The sequence below is a fragment of the Geospiza fortis genome, unplaced genomic scaffold (assembly GCF_000277835.1).
Source record: "Geospiza fortis unplaced genomic scaffold, GeoFor_1.0 scaffold54, whole genome shotgun sequence".
NCBI classification, from domain to species: Eukaryota; Metazoa; Chordata; class Aves; order Passeriformes; family Thraupidae; genus Geospiza; species Geospiza fortis.
In genome coordinates, this window is record NW_005054301.1 from 18,515,141 (window position 1) to 18,534,695 (window position 19,555).

General features: G+C 39.7%; 1 protein-coding gene across 1 annotated transcript; it reads left to right on the forward strand.

The window, feature by feature from the left end:
- The first annotated feature begins 14 nt into the window (after positions 1–14).
- On the forward strand, positions 15–17,337 carry DCAF4 (DDB1 and CUL4 associated factor 4). The gene is made up of 13 exons (XM_005417553.2): positions 15–366; positions 1,973–2,070; positions 3,693–3,850; positions 5,179–5,261; positions 5,872–5,974; positions 6,765–6,908; positions 7,604–7,653; positions 8,915–8,994; positions 10,576–10,671; positions 10,787–10,884; positions 11,566–11,742; positions 12,368–12,482; positions 13,396–17,337. Exons 1-13 carry the CDS (start codon positions 236–238, stop codon positions 13,587–13,589), a joined length of 1,527 nt encoding a protein of 508 aa, XP_005417610.1. The 5' UTR covers positions 15–235; the 3' UTR covers positions 13,590–17,337.
- Positions 17,338–19,555: the final 2,218 nt, after the last annotated feature.

Here is a 19,555-nt window from a genome sequence, read left to right on the forward strand (position 1 = left end):
CGCTTGGTTATCATTGACCTTCTGCCTTTGGGGTTTTGGCTTCAGCGCTGCGGGCTGAGCCGCGGAGCTGGTCCGGGACTAGTGGGGAAGTCCACAGGCGTAGGAGACCGTCTGTGCTGCGGGCTGTCGGCCGGCCTGGTCGTTACAGGTTGAAAGTGTTCGAAAAGAGGCCGCATTAAGAGACTTGTCTTGAGTGCTGAGCCGTTCCAGGCAAGTAGGGGTGAGATACGTGTGTATGTTTGCTTTAAGAGGAGAAATGCGGAGGAACTACCGTCGAGGCAAGGAGAGGCGTGGGTGGAGCAGTCACAAGCGCAGCCACCAGCCCCACCGGCACAGGAGACCCGGTCACAACAACCGCGCCCAAAGGCAAGTACAGGCAGCTTGTGCTTAGATGGGCTAAGCCGATGGATCTTATGCCTAATTAAGTGTGTAGAATGGTGACTTTCTGGAACCGAGAGGGTTGCCACCTGAAGATCTAGTAGACAGTAAGTACTTCTGGTACGTCTGTCATCTCTACCGGGAGTGGAATTGTGCTGATTCCTGGAAGTTTATTGTGTGTTCACTACTGTACACTGATTTTAAACTGAGATACAGTTCCATGAGCCAGTCCTTTCAGCTATGCATTATCCATAAACCTTTCATCGATATGCAAAGATGGTTCAGGGAAGAAAAATATAATCACTTAATTCTACCTGCCTGTTTATTTTAATCTTGAGTCTACTGGTGTAAAATCTGTCATTAAAGGATCTTCCTGAATGTTTGAAAGCATGGTAAGTAATGTGGTATTATCACATCTAACAGATGAGGAAAATGAAATGAGGTCTCAGGAATTATACCTGCCTTGAAAACTGATCCTTTCAGAAAACACGTTTTATATTTTATAACCTACAGTTGCCTATATTTGAGCTGGTTTTATGGTTGCTTTTTCATTCCCCTGTTCTTTCCTTAGTGCCTCTTGCAGCGCTAATGCTTTGCTTTAATATACCAAGGTGTTTTTTTTTTTTAACCTATTTTTAGGAAAAGAGACACATGTATGGGTTGCCACACTAGTTGTACTTGTGTAAGAAAACTTTGAAATGCAAATGGACACTGCTTCAGTGAGCAGAATTAAAAGAGTTTTCTTACAGAGCTTTAAAGTTAAGTGCTTGGATGTGATCTGGGGTGTTTTTCCCCTGGTATACCTGTTGTGTCCTTTAACTGTTTTCAGAGTTGTATAATCAAACCGCAGTAGAGCTGGTATTAGAGTGTCTTTGTCATTTTCTTTTCAATAAATTATGGCTCTTGCAAAACAGCTTCACCTATTGCTTTTAAGATGACATGTAATAAGTAAGAATTGTACAGGTGATTCAGAAAACATCCTAGTGGAAATTTGCTCATGAATATTGAATATGCTCATGTATATTAGTTTGAAAAAAGGAAAGCTGCAGTTACCCCCAGTAATGTTTGTTAGAAAAGCAGAGGCTTTTCTTGGAATTTTCCTGAATATTTGAAAGCATGGTAAGTAAACTTTTAAACTTTTGTTTATTTTGCATGTTTCTAAACCTCATCAGTGAAATTCTTGTTATGGAGAGATTTCTGACCTGACATCAGTGTTTTACCTACACTGTCTCTCGTTTTGTGCTGTGAAGACTTGCATGCTTTCAGGAGTGGGCTGTTTGTTTAATGTACAATCGCCCAGTTAATCTTGTGCTAAAAAAAGTTAGAGGCACTTGCAGAATCAACAGCAACCTCTAATGTATTAGCAAGTACTTTAAGGCTGGTATCAGTAATGTTCTTGAGAAATTTTTAAGCTTAATATTTTTCACTGTTTTATTTTCATAGTTTTATGTATGGTGATATGCAGAATATGCTATCAGAGCACTGCATAATGGTATTCCATTGATGTCAGTAACAATCTGCTTTCTAGTCTCTTTGTGGGAAAGATGTGTGCGGCAATTGTGAGCCTATCTTGAAAGCAATGCTATTTTTTTAGTCTGGAACAAGAAGAGCCACAGACCCCTGTCAATGCAGGTCCCAGCAGCAATGAGGATCCTTCTTCATCCAGTTCAGCGCAGAGCTCTGTAGCACCAGGTAAGAGATGGTGTTTATAGGTCAAAAGTCAGTTCCTATGTGCTGATTGTATGAAAAAAGTAGTAGTAGCTGTATTAATAATCTGGTGTGACAGGAACCATACAAACAGTAAAGTTTGTGGAGAAAAGTAACATCAGGTGATACAAAAAGATGTAGTAAGTAAGGATCTAGAGAACAGAACCAAATCACTTTCAGGCCCACAAATGCTTCTCGTTTTTGAAAACTTGTGTGCTTAGCCAAGTTGATATAAACTGAAAAAATGCAATTCTTTTTCCCTCCAGAAATGCTGCTTTAGGAAGAAAATGAACTGCTAAGGAAGCAAATAAAATAAGAGAGTATATAAAAAATTATAGCTTGCGCCTTTCAAAAGACTGAGTAACTGAACACAAGAATCCACCACTTTGTGGGGTGTCTCTTGTGTGGTGTGTCTCTTGGTGCCTTCAGTGTACTTTGTAGTCTGTAATAAATAGACTCTGGCTAAATACTTGTTCATTTACAACAAATGATGAAGTAGCAGTGCTGTTGAGAAAGATGTCCTGTTTACATTCTGGTTTCCTGACTCATTAAACAATGCTAGCAAAAACTAAGCCAGTGTGAACATACACTTCTGTACAACAGGAGAGTCCTGGAACAACACTTGAGTTTAAAGAGATGGTTTTTGTATATCACTGTTTTGTGTTGTGAACATGCTAGGAGATGTATCCTGCAAGACATTTATTCCTGTGTAGTTACTGTGTAACTACTAAATGTAGTGTGCTTTTATAAATTTTACTGATTCATTGACTAACTTCTTATTTTCACTGACCTGAAAAAGTTTTGGTCAGTTGTGGCTAAGCTGAAACCTAAAAGATGCAGACAAGGAGCTGAATGGTAAGCAGCTGCAAAAAGAGGATACTTGAAATGAAATTTCTGGTAGTAAATAAAGTTTTAAATAAAAACTCTTGAAATGAAATGTTAACAATTGCCTCTGAATAAATTTCTTTGTTTTGAGACAATCTGTCAAAGTATTTTAAATGTCATAGTATTTTACTTGTCTGCCTCTGCATTCACACAGACAGTGAAGCACTAAAATTGAGTGTTTCTCGTCCCAGTTTATCTTTGGAAGGAGCCAAATGTACTCTTGATTTTATCTAAATCTCTCCTGTGTGCTGAAGAAAAAGTGTCTTGTTCTGGGAAGTGAATCACTTTATTTGAGTTTATTTGATACCTCATTGTAATTTTTTTTGCTGTCCTTCCAAGTCTTTTAACTAAGAATGTCCCCTCGTGATTTATTTATAACGAAAGACCATTTTTGTTCTGCAACAGAACCTTTCTTTTGTGCTTTTCTGATTGGTCTGAATTTCCTCTTGATCAGTGGTGACATGCCTTCTGTAGCTGTGTAAGAGCTACAGATAACCTCGTTTAGAGGTAGATAACACTACAAATAACCTTGTTTTTTCTCCTGTAATTTGCTCGTCTGTTCCCACTCTGTGTATCATGCTTGGGACGTACTGGGAGCTAGAGCTTTGGGTCTCACAACTCTCACATTCATATGAAGACATGGAATATCAAAGAGCAATAAACAAACTTAGCTATCCATCTGATTTTGCCACTTTTTCTCCCCCATGTCTCCCCCACTGAAGAACTGCCAGGATTTTATTATGACCCAGAAAAGAACCGCTATTTTCGCCTGCTGCCTGGGCATAATAACCACAACCCACTCACCAAGGACAGCATTCAGCACAAGGCAATGGAGTGCAAAAGACTGAGACTCTTAGAAGAGGAAGAAAAACAGCATCAGGTATGTTTTGAAAAAGATTGCAATTAGGCTTTATTGTACTCTGGCCCAGGACAGAATATAAATCAAAGACTTAAAGTTCAGACCATTTCTTTTTCTGCTAAGAATGAAGTCCTTGAAGCCTTTTGTTCGGCTTTTCCACACAGGAATGAAGTCAAGTCATTACAAACAAAAAAATCTATAAAGACAGAGAAACTGTGCTTGGAATTGCAGGGAATTGCAGTTGTCCCGACAGTTACACTTGAGTCAGGATATTGGATGCCAGGTTTCAAGTTCCTGCCTTGAATTGGCACAGCAGGGTCTTGATTTACAAGTTTTTCACATTTTTAATAAATTTATTTATCATATTCCTGGACCTTGAAGAAACAATACTAATCATAGTTGGTGGAAAGCTTTTTCTTGAAGAACTTTTTTTGACAGTTAAAATCAAGGCAGGTCGTATGTTTATGTCTGGAAAGCCTGTGTGCTTTTCTTCATAAAGTTTTACAGTGAAATTAATGCTGATGCTGCATGTTTGTAATGTGGGTAAAATATCTAACAAGGATGCTTTTTCATTACCTGAAAAACATGTCTTACAACTTTACAAATAACAGCTCAGCTTATATGCTATCATTTGGAAGAAGTGAACAGCGTTCTTTTTCTTAAGCAATGAAGTTCTCCAACTAGGTCTTCAGTGTAAAGAACATTTTGACTCTCAAACACTTGCTTTGTCTGACCATTACCAAAAAGATTTCTTACTCCGTAATTCTGCTAAATACTCTATCCCTTGGTCTCCTCAGAAGGTGTTTGCATTAAATTCTAAAAGGTTTGTAAATCGTGGAATGGAATCACAGAATGACTTGGGTTGGAAAGGACCTTAAAGTTCATCTAGTGCCAACCCCAGTGCTGTGGGGGGAATGGAAATGGAATGGAAAAGCAGTTTAGTACAACAGTAAGACTGCATGTTTAATATCAGTCTCATTGCGATAAAAGATTTTGGTGTATAAGAAGAATTTGAGGTGTTGTCATGAAACCAGAAGGTGATTTTACACCTCCAGGTGGTACTGCTGATTATGTAGAGTGAAGACAATGGCTGTTGGGGTATCATATTTTTTCTCCAGGTTCTGTATTTACAGAAGCACTCCACATCTCACAGGAGTATATTCTTGTCTACTTACTGTAGTAGATCGGGGAGATGGTGCTGGAATGTGTTTTATATGTTCTGAAAATTTTAATGTGTGTAGGCTAGAAGAAGTAGTTTTCTAAACATCCCAAACATCAAAGACCCACAGCCATGTTTGAATCTTAAGCAAGTAAATAACTGAGTATAGTTCCATGTTACTCTCTTCCAGAAAACAACAAGGGCTGGACTGAACTCATCTGTGCTGTTACAGAAAAGGCAGCTGGGTTCGCTCACCCCCACAAGTTATTGCAGGTACAGTGATTTGATTTATCTTCTGTTTGCAGTGCCAAGTTCTGCTGTTAGTGCAACTGTTTCTGTCAGGTTTTCTTGGATTTCTTACTGTTTCATTGGGATGAGGAGGAACATATTACTTAAAGCCAGGAAAAAGGTTATATTCTGTAATAATCAGATTACTAAAATGTTGAGAATTCAAATGAGGAAGTTGTTTCCCAATTTGACTTCAAAAGAAGTTCATTTTATGTATGTATATTGATATGCTGTTTTGTCACATTGTACTTTATGAGTATAGCACAGCTTTTTTAGCGTAAGTCCTTTCAACAGACATGACCATTCCCTTGCCCCCCATGAGAACAACAGAAGGCAAGTTAAGTTAGTAACTTGCTGTTCTAAACTAAAGATGTGCTGGGGTTCAAAACAGTGGGATGAAATTCCATGCATGTGGAAGATGCACATATTCATAAGTTATGCAAGTTAAATTTCAGCATGCTAGTTATTCAGGTATTTTCTCTTCAGTGATTGAGAAGCATTCTATATCCTGGCCAGAATTCTTTTCATATGCATTAAATTTAGGCTTACCTGAATTCTCTCTTCAACCCCCTCACCCTCCTACCTGCTTTTGCAGGCTAGTCCATGAACTAAAAGTGAACTGCATGCAGAGGAGGAAGATAGAAATTCACAGTCCGGATTCCTCAGTTGCTGGAACCAACAATTTTAAAATCATTGTGGTATGTTATGAGAAATGATAAGTCTTTAGGATAAAGAGAGCCTGTCTTCAGTGAAAATTCAGGCTCTTGTAATCGAATCACACAGGTCAAATGTAGCTTTTAAAGATATGTTATTCCTTCTCTGTCAGTTCTTAAAATCTGTGCTCAGTAACCTTAACAGGTAGGGAGAGGCTGTTCCTTTCTTACAAAGGAAAATTATAAAAAAGGTGGGATAGGAAAGCATTTTTTGTTGGTTGTTTTTTGGTTTTTTTAATCTGATCAACATGTTCTCTTGGAAGTAAGTAGAAGTTGAGTGGATCATTATTGTGGGGCTGGGAGGAGGAGTGGAGAGGATCAAGAAGAAGAAGAAAAAATGAAAGAGGAGAATTTTGGGAGTGGCAAAGCCTGTGGTTCAGAGAATCTAAGTAAACATCAGTAATCACTTTACATTTCATGATCTTTCATAGACTATATAGGAAGCTCTCCAGGACCAGCTCCTGGCCTTGTAAACAGAGCACTGCATAGATAGCTGAAGCCAGAAGGGACTCAGAAACAGTGTAAGTGTATAGAATTGTTAACATTGGAAAGATCATTTATTGTAAGCCAAGGACTGAATCCTTTTCTTATCCCCATTTTTTCCCTGCATGCATTTAAAAGGAGTTGGCCACTGATTTTAGAGGTGAATGGAAAGCAGATGGTGTTAAAGGGATCAGAATTAATGTGTTGTTTCATTTTAGACTTAATGCAACTCCTCAAGCTGTTTTTCCTGTAAGTTTCCAGTGAGTGTGACCGGTAAGCTTTTATTTTACAGGCAGATGTTGCTTGTGAACGAATATTCACTGTGAACGATGTAGAGCATGGAGGATGTAAATATGGTATCATCAATCTCGGCGGTTTGGGGAAGGAGTCTCTCACTGTGGAGATGTATGACAACCTCTACTTCACAAACCGCAAAGTACTGCTTTCTGTTCCTCCTTCCTTTGGTGGTTGCTTTCTCAGAACGCTGGTCTTGGGAGGTTCAGGTGGAAGTGCCATGAGGGTTCAGGAAGGGGCTAGGAGAAGAGAATGGAAGAATGTAGAGATGTGAAACTTGGGTAAATACAGAACCACAGTAAACCTGAAAGCGGTCAGTACCAGTAATAGTTGTCAGGAATGTTACACTACAATTGGAATGGAGGACTACATAGAAGTACCAGCTTCCAAGGATAGTGATTACTTTAGACTTCGACTGTAGTTAGCAAAACTGAAGTTTGGCTATCAAAACTACCAAGATTTGCATGCTTCTTTCTTAAAAACAATTTTGGGAAACTGTGTTTATCCTTAAAGTTTTCCCTTAAACTGTGTTTATCCTCCTTTAAATATGAGGCGTATTTAAAACAGGTTTTCATGATTTCTTCATGTTCAGGTTCTGTCAGGGATGGTCTCTTGAATAAGATGTACTTGGTGCTTTAGTCTGTGTTTGGTCAGACTTCTTAATGCTGTTCTGTTGTTATGAGTATCAAGCTGAAATGCTTGTGCCCCATTACTGAGTTATTTAGGGGGCTGAGGAGTTGTGCCCAGTGCCTAATTTTATGTCATTTTTGCATGGAAATAATCTTTCCTTAATTGAATTACAGATCACAAAAGTAGTATGTCTTCTTCTCTCTGAAGGTGAACTCTGTGTGCTGGGCATCACTGACTCATCCAGATTCTCATGTTTTATATCCTTTAAAAAAAAATCAGAATTGTCATTCAGGTTTTACAAGTCTGCATCATGCTTCACAGAAAAACTAATTTAAGGAATACCTCTTCTGTAGTTCCCCCAGAAGATAAGTTTTCTGGAAAACAGCAGAAATAAAATCAAAATATATTGGAATTTCTGAGGCAGATGTATGATTCTGTTACAGATAAATGTAGAATTGTTCCCATGTTAATGTTAAATGAAAGACCATGTTTTCTGCCGTGGAGAATTCCCACTTCATTAACAGTGTATATAAATGCCATATCCAAAATTATATGATGTTTGGAAATTGGCTGAGGCAAAAGAACAGGAGCAGAGGGTTAAGGCAACAACCTTTTTCTGAAGTGAACCTTTTTGAAAGTGGGATGGTTCATTTGTGTTTAAAACCATCCCTGTATTGGTAGGGGTGAGAGGAGAATGGGAGCAATTCAGTAGCATCACCTGCAACTTTCAGAGCATGTTCTGCAGGTCTGACTTGAAGAGTCCAATAGATACAGTAGAGGAAGCAGTAATGAACAGTGCAGAGCCCAGAAGAGTAGGGGAAAAAAAACTGAATTCTGACATAGGAGATGGCAGACAACAGGTGTGTTATAAAGTGCCAAAAGAAATTACACAGAAAAGTATGGAATGGCCTGTGTGAAAAGCCAGGCAATTCCAGACCAGCCCATCAGGGGCAGGAGCTCACCAGGTGTGCACACAGTTGGGGATCTGTTCAGGATCACTTGGTTTGGTGGGTTTGTGTTTTCCCCCAGTTGAGTTACAGATTTACCCCACTGAACTTGAAATGCAGCTTTTAAATTCTATTTGTACCTGGTATAGTCTTCATAAAATATTTAAGTGTTATCTAAAGTGAATTTTCCTTGCCTCCCATTTTTCCAATTAACCTCCATAAAAAACAGATCTATATTAATGCAGTGTCATCAACATGAAAAAGTGAGAATGATCTATATAGGCCATGATTATTTTTTATTTTTCCTATCACTAGTAAGATACAACAGTACTGTCTTATCTTTCTGGTAGTGAAAATACACAAGCAAGAATTTGAGTTCTTCCTAGCTCATTCCTATGAAAGAAGTGAAGTGTCACAGCTTAGTTGTAAACTGTAAAGCACATCAGAGGTCTCGAGGAAAAGTGTTGTGAGCTGCAGCTGTGTCAGGGCATCTTGCTTTTCCCATTTATAAATATTAGGCAGCCTGTTCTGTTCTAGGGAGAAATCAGTTTTCCTTAACTCACTTCAGCAAGCTGTGTCTCATGGGAATTGCAGAAACACCAGGCTGTGCCAGTCTGCTTCCAGCATCATTGTTCAGCAGCACTAACCCAGGTAGAGTGTTTCTGTTGGATTTTTGTCTCCAAGTTTTGGTAGCAATTATATGGAGAGAGCACAAATGAAAGGTTATTTTAGCGTTCTTTTTCAGTAGTTAGTGAGACTGTTGTATTCCTGTAAGATTAAAACAGCTTAAAAAGTGAAATGTTGACGAAAGAATTTGAGACTTAATTAACAAGCAGTATTCAGAGCCTTAGTTTATTTTTAGCTGCTGCAGTACTTGGGCAGGAGAACACCTCACTTGTAAAGTAAACACTTGAGATTTTTCATGAGAAGCTTGGCCTGTAATTAATATGCAGAGGCTGCACACAGCAAATACTTACATTTCCTTATAGAATGTCCAGAGCCACTGCAGAATCCCTTCTCATAGCAGCTGCTCAGGAATGCTCAGTGCATAAATCAAAGGTGTAAAGCTGGTAAATATCTCGGCCCAGAGCTCCTTGTACAAGCTCCAGTTGTATGGAAACTTGACTGACTGGGAGAGTACCACGTCCTAAGTCTGGCTGTAGCTGATCTATTCTGTTGAATGTTCTTGGGGGCAGGACTTAATTAATTGGACCTTCTTGATAGATGTTAGAATTATGCTTCTTCAAGTCACAGAGTACAGTGCTCTAATCTGGCTTCCATTCAAACATGATCAGTTAAATTTATACAGAGGAAATCTGTGATAGATAAGAGTAATGGACTAATTTTAAAAATTTAATGTCTTACTATATATGCAGCCATTAAAAAATTTGCATAGTCAGCATGAACTTGAATGAAGAATCACTGAGGGTGGATGGCTACTAGGCCAGCATACCCAGTTGCTCTGTGAAAGATTTTAAGCCCTTCACCATAATTAGCTGCTGTTAAGTTCCACCAAAGTCCTCTTGTCTAGTATATCCTATTGACTGTTCAGGTATTTCCAGATTTGATTTCCTTCACTCTCCTAAAGAGGTGTTTTGTGGGAGCCTTGCTGAGTAGATGCCAGGAGAAAAGTAGAACTTAGCCTGTCTAAAACTATGTTATCCATCCATTCTTGTTCATGTCACCTGTGCTACATGACAGATGTATGTGTGATGTGCATGAAGGAAGTGAAAACTAAGGATGTAGTCTGCTAATTGGCATAAATTCTGTGCAGGGGCTGCATGAGTAAGAGTCAAATCTAGAGTTTTATTACTTAATCATTTTTGTAAAAATAAGCAGGCATAGTACAGGTTAGGCTTTGGCTAATCTATAGTTTATGAAGTAAATGTTTTGTATTTCTAGCCCACTCATCTTTTAAAAATGGCTTACTCAGTGCTATAAGGCGAGTGTTACTTTCCTCTTTCCTGCCATGGTGAGCCCTCTGACTACTGAATAAATTTCACAGTCTCTCAATATCATCTATTAACATAGACTGTAGGAGTCCCACTTACAGTCATGAACTTCGATTTCTGTTTCCTTGTCTCTTGAGTACCAAAAGGACACTAATTGGGTAACACTTCCTCTGCTTCAGACTGAAATGTTACAAGAAATGTGGCAATCTAAGAACCTTTCTGAGTTATCATCCTGTCCTAACATTTTATGAACACTTCATGTGTTGCTCCTGTGTTGTAGGAGATCGACCTGGAATGCTGTGCAGTTTCAAGATATCCACTGCCTGGTCCTGTGCTTGGTGCCTGAATCCCCAAGCAGATAACTGCTTTAGCACAGGTGATCTATCTGCAAGGCTAGCAACCCCCTCTGTCTCAGTGGGAAAGACTTCTTCCATCCATCTCCCAGCTGCTACACAAATTACAGCTAAACTAATATCATCTGTCTTCCTTAGGCCTGACACGACGAGTTCTTGTGACCAATGTAGTGACAGGGCATCGTCAGACATTTGGAACCAGTAGTGATGTCCTGGCACAGCAGTTTGCCACACAGGTAGGGAGAACCAGACACCATTTTTTCAGAGCACTTCTTCATTGGTGGGCTCTTTATTCTCTTTGGGGCAGGATTCCTCATGCTGTACATAAGGCTGTGATGACAGCTGCTGTTGGGTGGCTGTTCCACAGCAGAACTGATGGGGTCTGATGCTCACACACAATTGAATAGCAACAAAAATATTATCTGATTTCAAACTGTGGCAACAGGGGCAATTTTTGTTAAGATTACAGAGGTTAAAAGACAAGGAAGTACAAAGAGCACAGTAATAACATGTAAAATTGTTTTGGTTTTGGCAAATAACCTCATTCTAGTAACACTCAGTGTATTGCCTCCATTAAGAAGGAGAAAGTCCCTATAAAATATTAATGGACTTGTTCACAAAGAATTAGGATGATAAAATATGAGGAATATGAGAATTCCAGTTTCTGTTTTGCTGTTATGTTAGACTGAGTTCCTGCTTACCTAGGCAAACTTTTAGAGCTAAATAGCTGAGGTTTAAATGGAGCTTAATGAATTAGCTGAAAAATGCTTTACTGTGTAATTAAAATTCTGCTTCTTAATGCATCTGTTAAAATAATTTGACAACTAGACAAAAGCATGACAGAGGCTCTGTCTGTGTAACTTGTAAGACCCTTGCAGATGTTACACAGTATGCTCCTTTCTCTGGGATTCTCCCAGACCCCAGTGCTGTACAATGGCTGCCGTTCGGGTGAGATTTTCAGCATTGATGTACGCCAACGTAACCGCAAGGGGCAGAGCTGGAAAGCAATTCGTCTCTTCCATGGCTCAGCAGTTACATCTATTCACCTTATGGAGGCTGAACATTACCTGATGGCAGCAGATATGGCTGGAAAGGTATGCTTTTGTTGTGTTTAGGATATTCTGTTCCTTTCAGTATCTGGGAATTTACAGGTACTTATCCCACTCCCAAGGACAGATGTCTGCTCTTAGTATGTAGTATGGAACTGGGTGGTAGTTCCATTTATGGGTCTTCTTCCAGAGCCCGTTATTTATCACAGAATGATTTGGGTTGGATGGAAACTTAAAGATCATCTGGTTCCAGCCCCCTGTCATAGGCAGGGACGCTTTCCGTTAGACCTTCATCCAACCTGGTCTTGAACACTTCCAGGGATGGGGCATCCACAGCTTCTCTGGGCAGCTTGTTTTAGTCACTCACCACCTTCACATTAAAGAGCTTCCTAATATTTAATCTGAACCGACCCTTCTCTGTTTAAAGCCATTCCCCCTTGTCCTATCACTACATACCCTTATAAGTTGACCCTCTCTGGCTCTCTTGTAGCCTCCTTCAGGAGGAGGCTGCTTTTGCAGGCTGAATTCTCTCAGCCTGTCTCCACAAGAGAGGTCCTCTAGCCCGCTGATCATCTTCATGGCCCTCCTCTGGGCATGCTTCAACACATCCAACCTTGGTGTGCTCTCTACTTTAATGTATCCTCTCTCAAACAATTTCTTCAACTTGCAGATAAAACTGTGGGACCTGAGAACAGCAAAGTGTGTGAAACAGTACAAAGGTCACCACAATGAATATGCTCTTCTCCCTTTGCATGTAAATGAGGAGGAAGGACTTCTTATAGCAGGTACGTTGACTTTTTCCCCTCTCTGTTTGTATAGTGTATGGTAGTGATTTTCTTAAGCCTGAGGGGTGTTTCTTAGGTACAGCTGTTAGAAGCTATAAACTTAATTCTTTAAAATTCAGAAAAAACTTAGCCTTAAACATACTGTAATATACTATGAAAATTATGTTATGGATGCATATCTACTGTAATCAATCCTGTGAGGTGCTACAGCTTAATCTGCTGTGTCCTGCAAAAGTCCTGTTATCCTTTCCACAATATGTCTCAAAAGTAGAGCAGAAAATACTTGATTTCAAAATTCAGGGAAACAACATGTAAACAGGAGACTTGGTGATAACTTTATATAGAGACTGCATATCTTTAGCTGGTGCTAAAGTGGAGAATGTGGTGATGGACTGAAGAATTGTCATGTGAGCCTGACTCCTTGTAAACTGTTTATACCACTCATTCATTTTGAATACTCCCAGTTACACTCAGATTTTTGTATTACTATATTCTGGGTGAGGGCAGGAAAAATAGCAATAGATGAAACAAAACCCTTATAGTGTAGCCAAGCTTCATAAAGTCACACTGTAAAGACAGTGACCTCCTTTCCTTGGATATATCAGTGTGGTGGAATAATAAGAATTTTTAATGTGACTGAATTTTTCTCCCTTTTTTGGCTTAGGAGCTTGATAAAGGGAAAAGCTAATTTACTGTACCTTTAATTACCTAATAGGAAATGTACATTTTTCCCACTCTTGTAGTATTCAGTGTAAATTTTTTGTTTTGTAAATTATGGATAAGCACTTTGCCTCGTGTGGGTGTAAAAATATTCAGAGTGTTTTCTCCATAGCCCTCCTGCTTCTGTGGTGATAATATTGCAGAACCATGTAAAGTCCTTTTTGTGAAATGTTGGATTTTGCTTTCCTCCCAGTTGGTCAGGATTGCTACACCCGAATCTGGAGTCTCCAAGATACTCATCTGCTTAGAACCATCCCTTCTCCCCACCCATCATCCAAAGATGCCATTCCTAGTGTGGTGTTTTCTTCAAGGCTTGGGGGTAGCCGAGGAGTTCCTGGCTTACTCATGGCTGTCAAACAGGATCTCTACCACTTCTCCTATAACTGACATATTCTCTTCAGACCTGGTCTACAAAGCTGCCAATCTATATGTGACTTCAGAATCTTTACACCAGTCACCAAGCTGTTGAGTCATTATATGCTGCTGTTGCATCTGCTTTGCTCATCTAATTGTGAACCTCCTTGAGGAGTTCAGTAAATCTTGCTGTATACATACATCTCAGACTTCTTGTAAATAAAAGCTGAACACTGATTAACTGTAGGCAAGATTCAGTCTCCCTGAAATCTAGCTGTAAGCCTACCAAGTAGGTAGCTTTAAGAGACTGTGTTGTGCTAGCTGAATGTACTGTCAAAAGGCACTAACTTGATTCTAGTTTGGTCACCTAACCTTTAGCTGTGGTCATATCTGCCTCAAGAAGCAGGCTGGCCCAGCAGAGTGAAGCAGCTGATGTTGAGAAGCTGAACACTGTAAGTGTTCTGGGGCAGTTTGGAGTAGCTTTGGTTGGGGTTCCTGCAACTGCCACTACTCCACCTTGAAAGCAGTTGGTCGGAAGCAACCATGCTCCATGGCTGGAAACAGTTCAAGGAACAGCTGTTTTCCTCACCCCTGCTGTCAATCCTTTTTGCTGGATCGTACTAAACTTTGTGCCTTTCAGATGATGGTAGCATGTGACTACCCTGCCACGATTCCTGTAGAAAGCAGCAGGCATGGAGTAAAGCCCCTTTTCTGGTCCAGTAGCAAAGCTGAATGCCCTTGTTAATTTATCAGGGTTTCCTAACCAAGTGCACATCCCTGACATGTAGTTTGGTCAGCAGTCTGGAAGGGCGGGCTTGCTCATGCAGCTGTAGCAGGACAGAAGCCCACACATTTGTGATTTGGAATCACCTGTGCAAAGTCAGTATACAGAGGTGCAACTGGGCCCTAAGGTGCAAAGTTGTAGGACCAGGTCACAGTAACTGGATACCATATATGTATTTGAGAACTAATTTCTCCTCTCACAACCTTCAGGCCTAAGCAATGTGCTTGCTGTTCCAAGAGACTGTGTTCTCAGGAATTCTTCTTGCTCACCAACACACCAGTGTTGTGTGGTGACCTCCTAACCTTTCTTTGTATTTCATTCACCCATAAATCTATACGGAAGACAATAGAGCAGGAAAACTCTCCTCTTGGGAGCAGTGTCAAAACTTTACAGTGTGAATATATTCTATATAGTCAGAAATAGCTGCTGCAGGGTAATCAAGATGAATCCCAGCAAATACTCAAAATAGTGTCTTCCCTCTTTGAGGATACATTCAAAACCCCCAAATTTTTCTTCTATCCCATTAACAGCCAACTTGTGTTTTCCCATGGGCAGACTGAGCTGTTAATTCCTTATAACCATGGTTCCCCTCTGGCTTTAGCGTTCCTCTGCAGAGCCTTCTTTCTCACACAAAACAGAGTGGATGCTGCTCACAGCATAAGTTCTATGCCATCCCTTCTTTCCACAGACAGTGTTTATGAGACATGGGGGTCTCCTGCTCTCCTAAATGGTAAGCCTTGCAGGCTGTTTCCATTCCCTCTATTACCCTTTAAAAACCAAGGGACATAGTTCCTGGTTGCTTTGCTTTTCAATTTGAGAAAATACTCCACAATTTGTCTTGATTGGTTATGTTAATTTTTGACATTTTCTGTTGCATACACAATGATAAATGCACACAGCAAAACTTTGAAAAACATTTGCATTGCCTTAGTTAATTATGCATACTACAACTAAGCATCTGTTCAGAAAACAGAAGTGTAGTTAACCCCATCCCACTGCAAAGTCCTAATATTACATCTGATAATCAATTCAGTTGCAACATACTATATATTGATCTTCTTGCTAGTAAACGTGTGGTTCAAACATTTTCCTACAAACAGTAGGTATCAAACAGTAACCTACAAAGATCATGAACTCCCTTAAAGCAGAATTAATTCCAAAATTTAAATTAGAATTTAGACTCTTTCAGCGCTCTTAACTCCAGTAATTCTGGTTCTGCAAGAACAGGACCATGCAACAATTATGTCCAGTTACCGTGGGAAACACAAACTAAGAATTGTGGTTGAAAGGCATCTTACATAAGTGAAGATAGTTTCATCTCTATGTTCCTTTGAGGAAAAATTCATACAACAAAAGAAAATAATTTCCTTTCTGTTGTTTCCAGGAACCAAATGCACACACGTCCCTTGCAAACCCATTCACCCAACTAGTGCTTTTGCAGCTAACACTTCTAATTAAGCCTGCAAAAGCACTAAAAAAGGAGAGGGCAAGCAGGGCAAGAAGAGAGGCAATTTGGCTTCAGTGACAAACAGCAAGCAGTTTACAGGCAGCAGCTAAGTATATTAAATCTCTTTCATCACAGAGCAACAGTGGGGCCCTAAGGCAGTTTAAAAGGAACTGCAACACTCTTCCTGTCTGCTACAGTATCAAAACATCATATTTCTTTGCCTCTGTGTCTCAGCAAGGACTGAACTAGTGGGAAACTTCAGAAAGGCCAGCATTGTGCTCCAAGCCAGGTTGCAGCACCCCTCATCCAGGAGACACCATTTCCTTGGTCCCACTGGTTCCCTGAAGCATGGCACAGCCTATCCAGCTCTCTCACTGGCCAAACTGCCAGTGCCTACCATCAATACCACTCTCTCAGAAGCCACAGTCTCACCCTTGCTCTGTTCCATGTCCCCTGCTGCTATCAGTCATCTCTCAACACTGATTAATAAAGCTCTTTACACAAAAAACCCCTTTAGGACCTGAAGACATAACAGGTAGAAAAACTTCAATTGTAAATTGAATTTTCTAAAGCAAGGAGGAGATTTGCTTCTGGGTCTTCTGTGGTGATGTTCGTCACATCTTTCTGTTGGTCCCAACTTACTGCAGTATGTGCATGCATGGTCATTTCTCCTCTATTATCCTGATGAATACCGAAACTAAGAGGTTAAAAAAATTCTATTTACTAGTCACCAATTCACACTGGCATTTTTGCATTTTTAAGTTTAAGGGGAACCTATTCTAACAGGGCTAGAAAGTAATACATTTGTTATGAGAAAGGGAGCATTCAAAGCCAATTATGTGCATAGACTCAAGGTATCCCCTTACAGAAGCTGCTTTCAGAAAAGTTACAATCTAGCAGTGGAGAATTCAGCTTTGGTCCCCAAACCTTCAGTCACTAGTGGCTGCTTGCACACACCATATGTCCTACATATACTGTGAGCTGAATCCAGCAGTCAACACCAACCCAAAGTACTTTCTAGACAGGGGTTTTGGGGTGAGGGTCTGGGGGCTGAGAGATGCTTGACCCAACTGTTTAAAGCACTTTACAAATCAGTGTAATACTTTAAAAATGGAAGCCAAGGCACAAAATTGATAAACCTTTTCAGGTAATGTCTGAAAATATAATCAAGATCACCTGCCTTTTCTTGTTGAAACAACTTCTTTCCTATCTGTTGGTATCATAGTATCTGTGAAGCACTTTGATGCCTTCCTGACAAGTCATCATCTGCATATCACCATCAGACATATGCACTTGCTTCTCTCCAGTGCTTCTGAAAAATTGCCTTTTAAGCAGAAACAAAAATATTTAACCAGCTTTTCAGAACATTAGAAATCAGTATGTTTCAAAATCTCTGGCATTCTTGAAATTAGAACTATTAGAACTTCTGTATTGCCATAATTAAAACATCTCGTACATAAAGACTTCCACACGTATATACATATATATGTATCACTGGTATATTTTTTTGCTTGAGTTATATCCAACAAAAAGAAAGTTAAAAACCTGAATGCATTGTAATTTTGGTTTGAGATAACTAACTAGCTGCCATTCTACTTTAGCTTTGTCATTGTCATATCATACTGTCGATTTTGAAAGCCCTTGTAGCAAATTTTTATTTATTTTGGCGTTGACATTATTTCATTTTTTATGTACCTGCACTACAAACAAATACATTTTATGACATAATATATGTACTGTTACTGACAGAATGTATATGTCAACATTGCTTTGCCATGAAAGAGTGCCCAACTGAAGTATGGGAGGGGGATGAAACCTGGATGAGAGAAAGCAGACAGTTCTATCACCAGTCCAAATCACTCTCTGTTCTCAAATTACTCGCAAGCAGACATATTTGTTGGTGCCAAATTATATTACAGCTATCAGCGATAATTAAATGCAAGGACAATGCCACAATACATGGCATTTCAGTGACTGACAATGGCAGTTGACAAATGAAACATGAAAATTATGAGAGGCTGCCAAAATTGAATTATATTAGTATTTAAACCTGATTGGGCGGGTTATGCTGAAAGCAAAAATATGGACCACAAAGTCTATAGAACTAGGTGGGGAAGCCAGAGTCCTACAATGTTAAAACTCAGGCTCCCAAAGCAACAGGGGCATTTGTGAATGTCTCAGCACAGTCATAGCAGACACCTGGCATAAATGCAAGGCAGATCTAACTTAAGGATGGTGTTTATTTCCACAAACAAACTCTTGTTGACATCAAAAGCTAGCAAGGGTTGTCTTGTCTTCCAGATCACAACCAAAGGTCCAGTTCCCAAGGGACACAGACAGGAATGTACAGGATACCTTGGCCAACTTGAGCCTGTGTAACTTCACCTGCAAGGCACTGGGAAAACCAGTGCAGGGGGTGGAAGTGGGGGAGGGCAGGAAAAGAAGGACAAAGCAGTTTTTCTTGTGCAAGTAACTCCAGCTTAGAGCCTATTCCTGCCCTGACAACAGCTACATGTTGTAGCCATGCTGTTCCACCATCTGTCCCCTGGCTGCAAGTCTCAGGTGCAACATGCACCTGGTACACATTTAAGCCAAGAATGGCCTACAGGGTTTGGATAGGGAGTCTAAGTAAAAGTGTTGACATCTATATGAAGCTTACATATATCTGCTTCACAGAATGACAGGGAAACCCACATCATCTACCTGAAGATGAATCTTCATGCTGAATTGCCATTTGTACCCATAATGGAAATAAATCCATCAGAATAGAGCAATCAACAAGTCTAGACTTGTTTTGTGGTGCTTTGGATAAGGAATTCAGTTTTTCACTGGCACACATCTTTGCACATTGGCTAGTTCATATGATTGTTATTTTACTCAATGATTTCCATAGCATTTCCTAATTGGAAGAGGTGCAGATGCTGCTCAATCTGACATAATAATCAATAATCAATCCGACATAATTTTTCTGACAAGAGATTTACATCAGTCAACATCAATCTAACTCAGAACAGGCTTTTATCGTGTCATATCTCAGACCAATTGAGACCAATTAATTATCCTACCAAGTAAGTGTAGCAATTTTAACTGCTAAAATATTAACATTACAGTGAACTTCAGTCGACCTAAGGGACACATTATCATCTTGACTGACTACAACTTCATGGTAATTTCTTTTCTGTGTAACACACAAAATGATGATCTTCTAGAAATTTCCTGAAAAACAGTCTCCTTCTATCTTTGCCCTTGTCAATACAGAAGACTTTTTCACATGGGAGTTGCATTACTGTCTGACCTGTCTCATGGTGCTGTTATGAAACTAAGAATTTGTGTTCTTGCATAGCTCCAGCTATGCTGCTGTGAACTTCTGACAGGTTTTCCAAAAACTCGCTCTTGGTTGGTGCTACCCATAACACAAAGCATCTATCCCAATAGTTCAGGAATAGAACTCTCACAGGTTTCTGTGGGGTCCAACCCCAAACACAACATGCTCTCATGATGCTTTAGGGATTTTTTTCCCCCAGGATTTCCATTTCCTTCATGTTTTCTGTAGAGCTTTCTGTCCACAAACATCTCTTAGGGCTCTTTTGTTTATTGGATCCTAATGTGCTAACACTGAATAGCATTAGCTCTGCTAACATCTATCCCCTTTCAGTAGCTAAGATATTTAATAACCATATTCTATAATGTGTACTCACAGCACCAAACAGTACCAGAAAAAATAAGCACTATTCTGTATAGGAAACAGCAGGGACCTTAAAGCTTAGA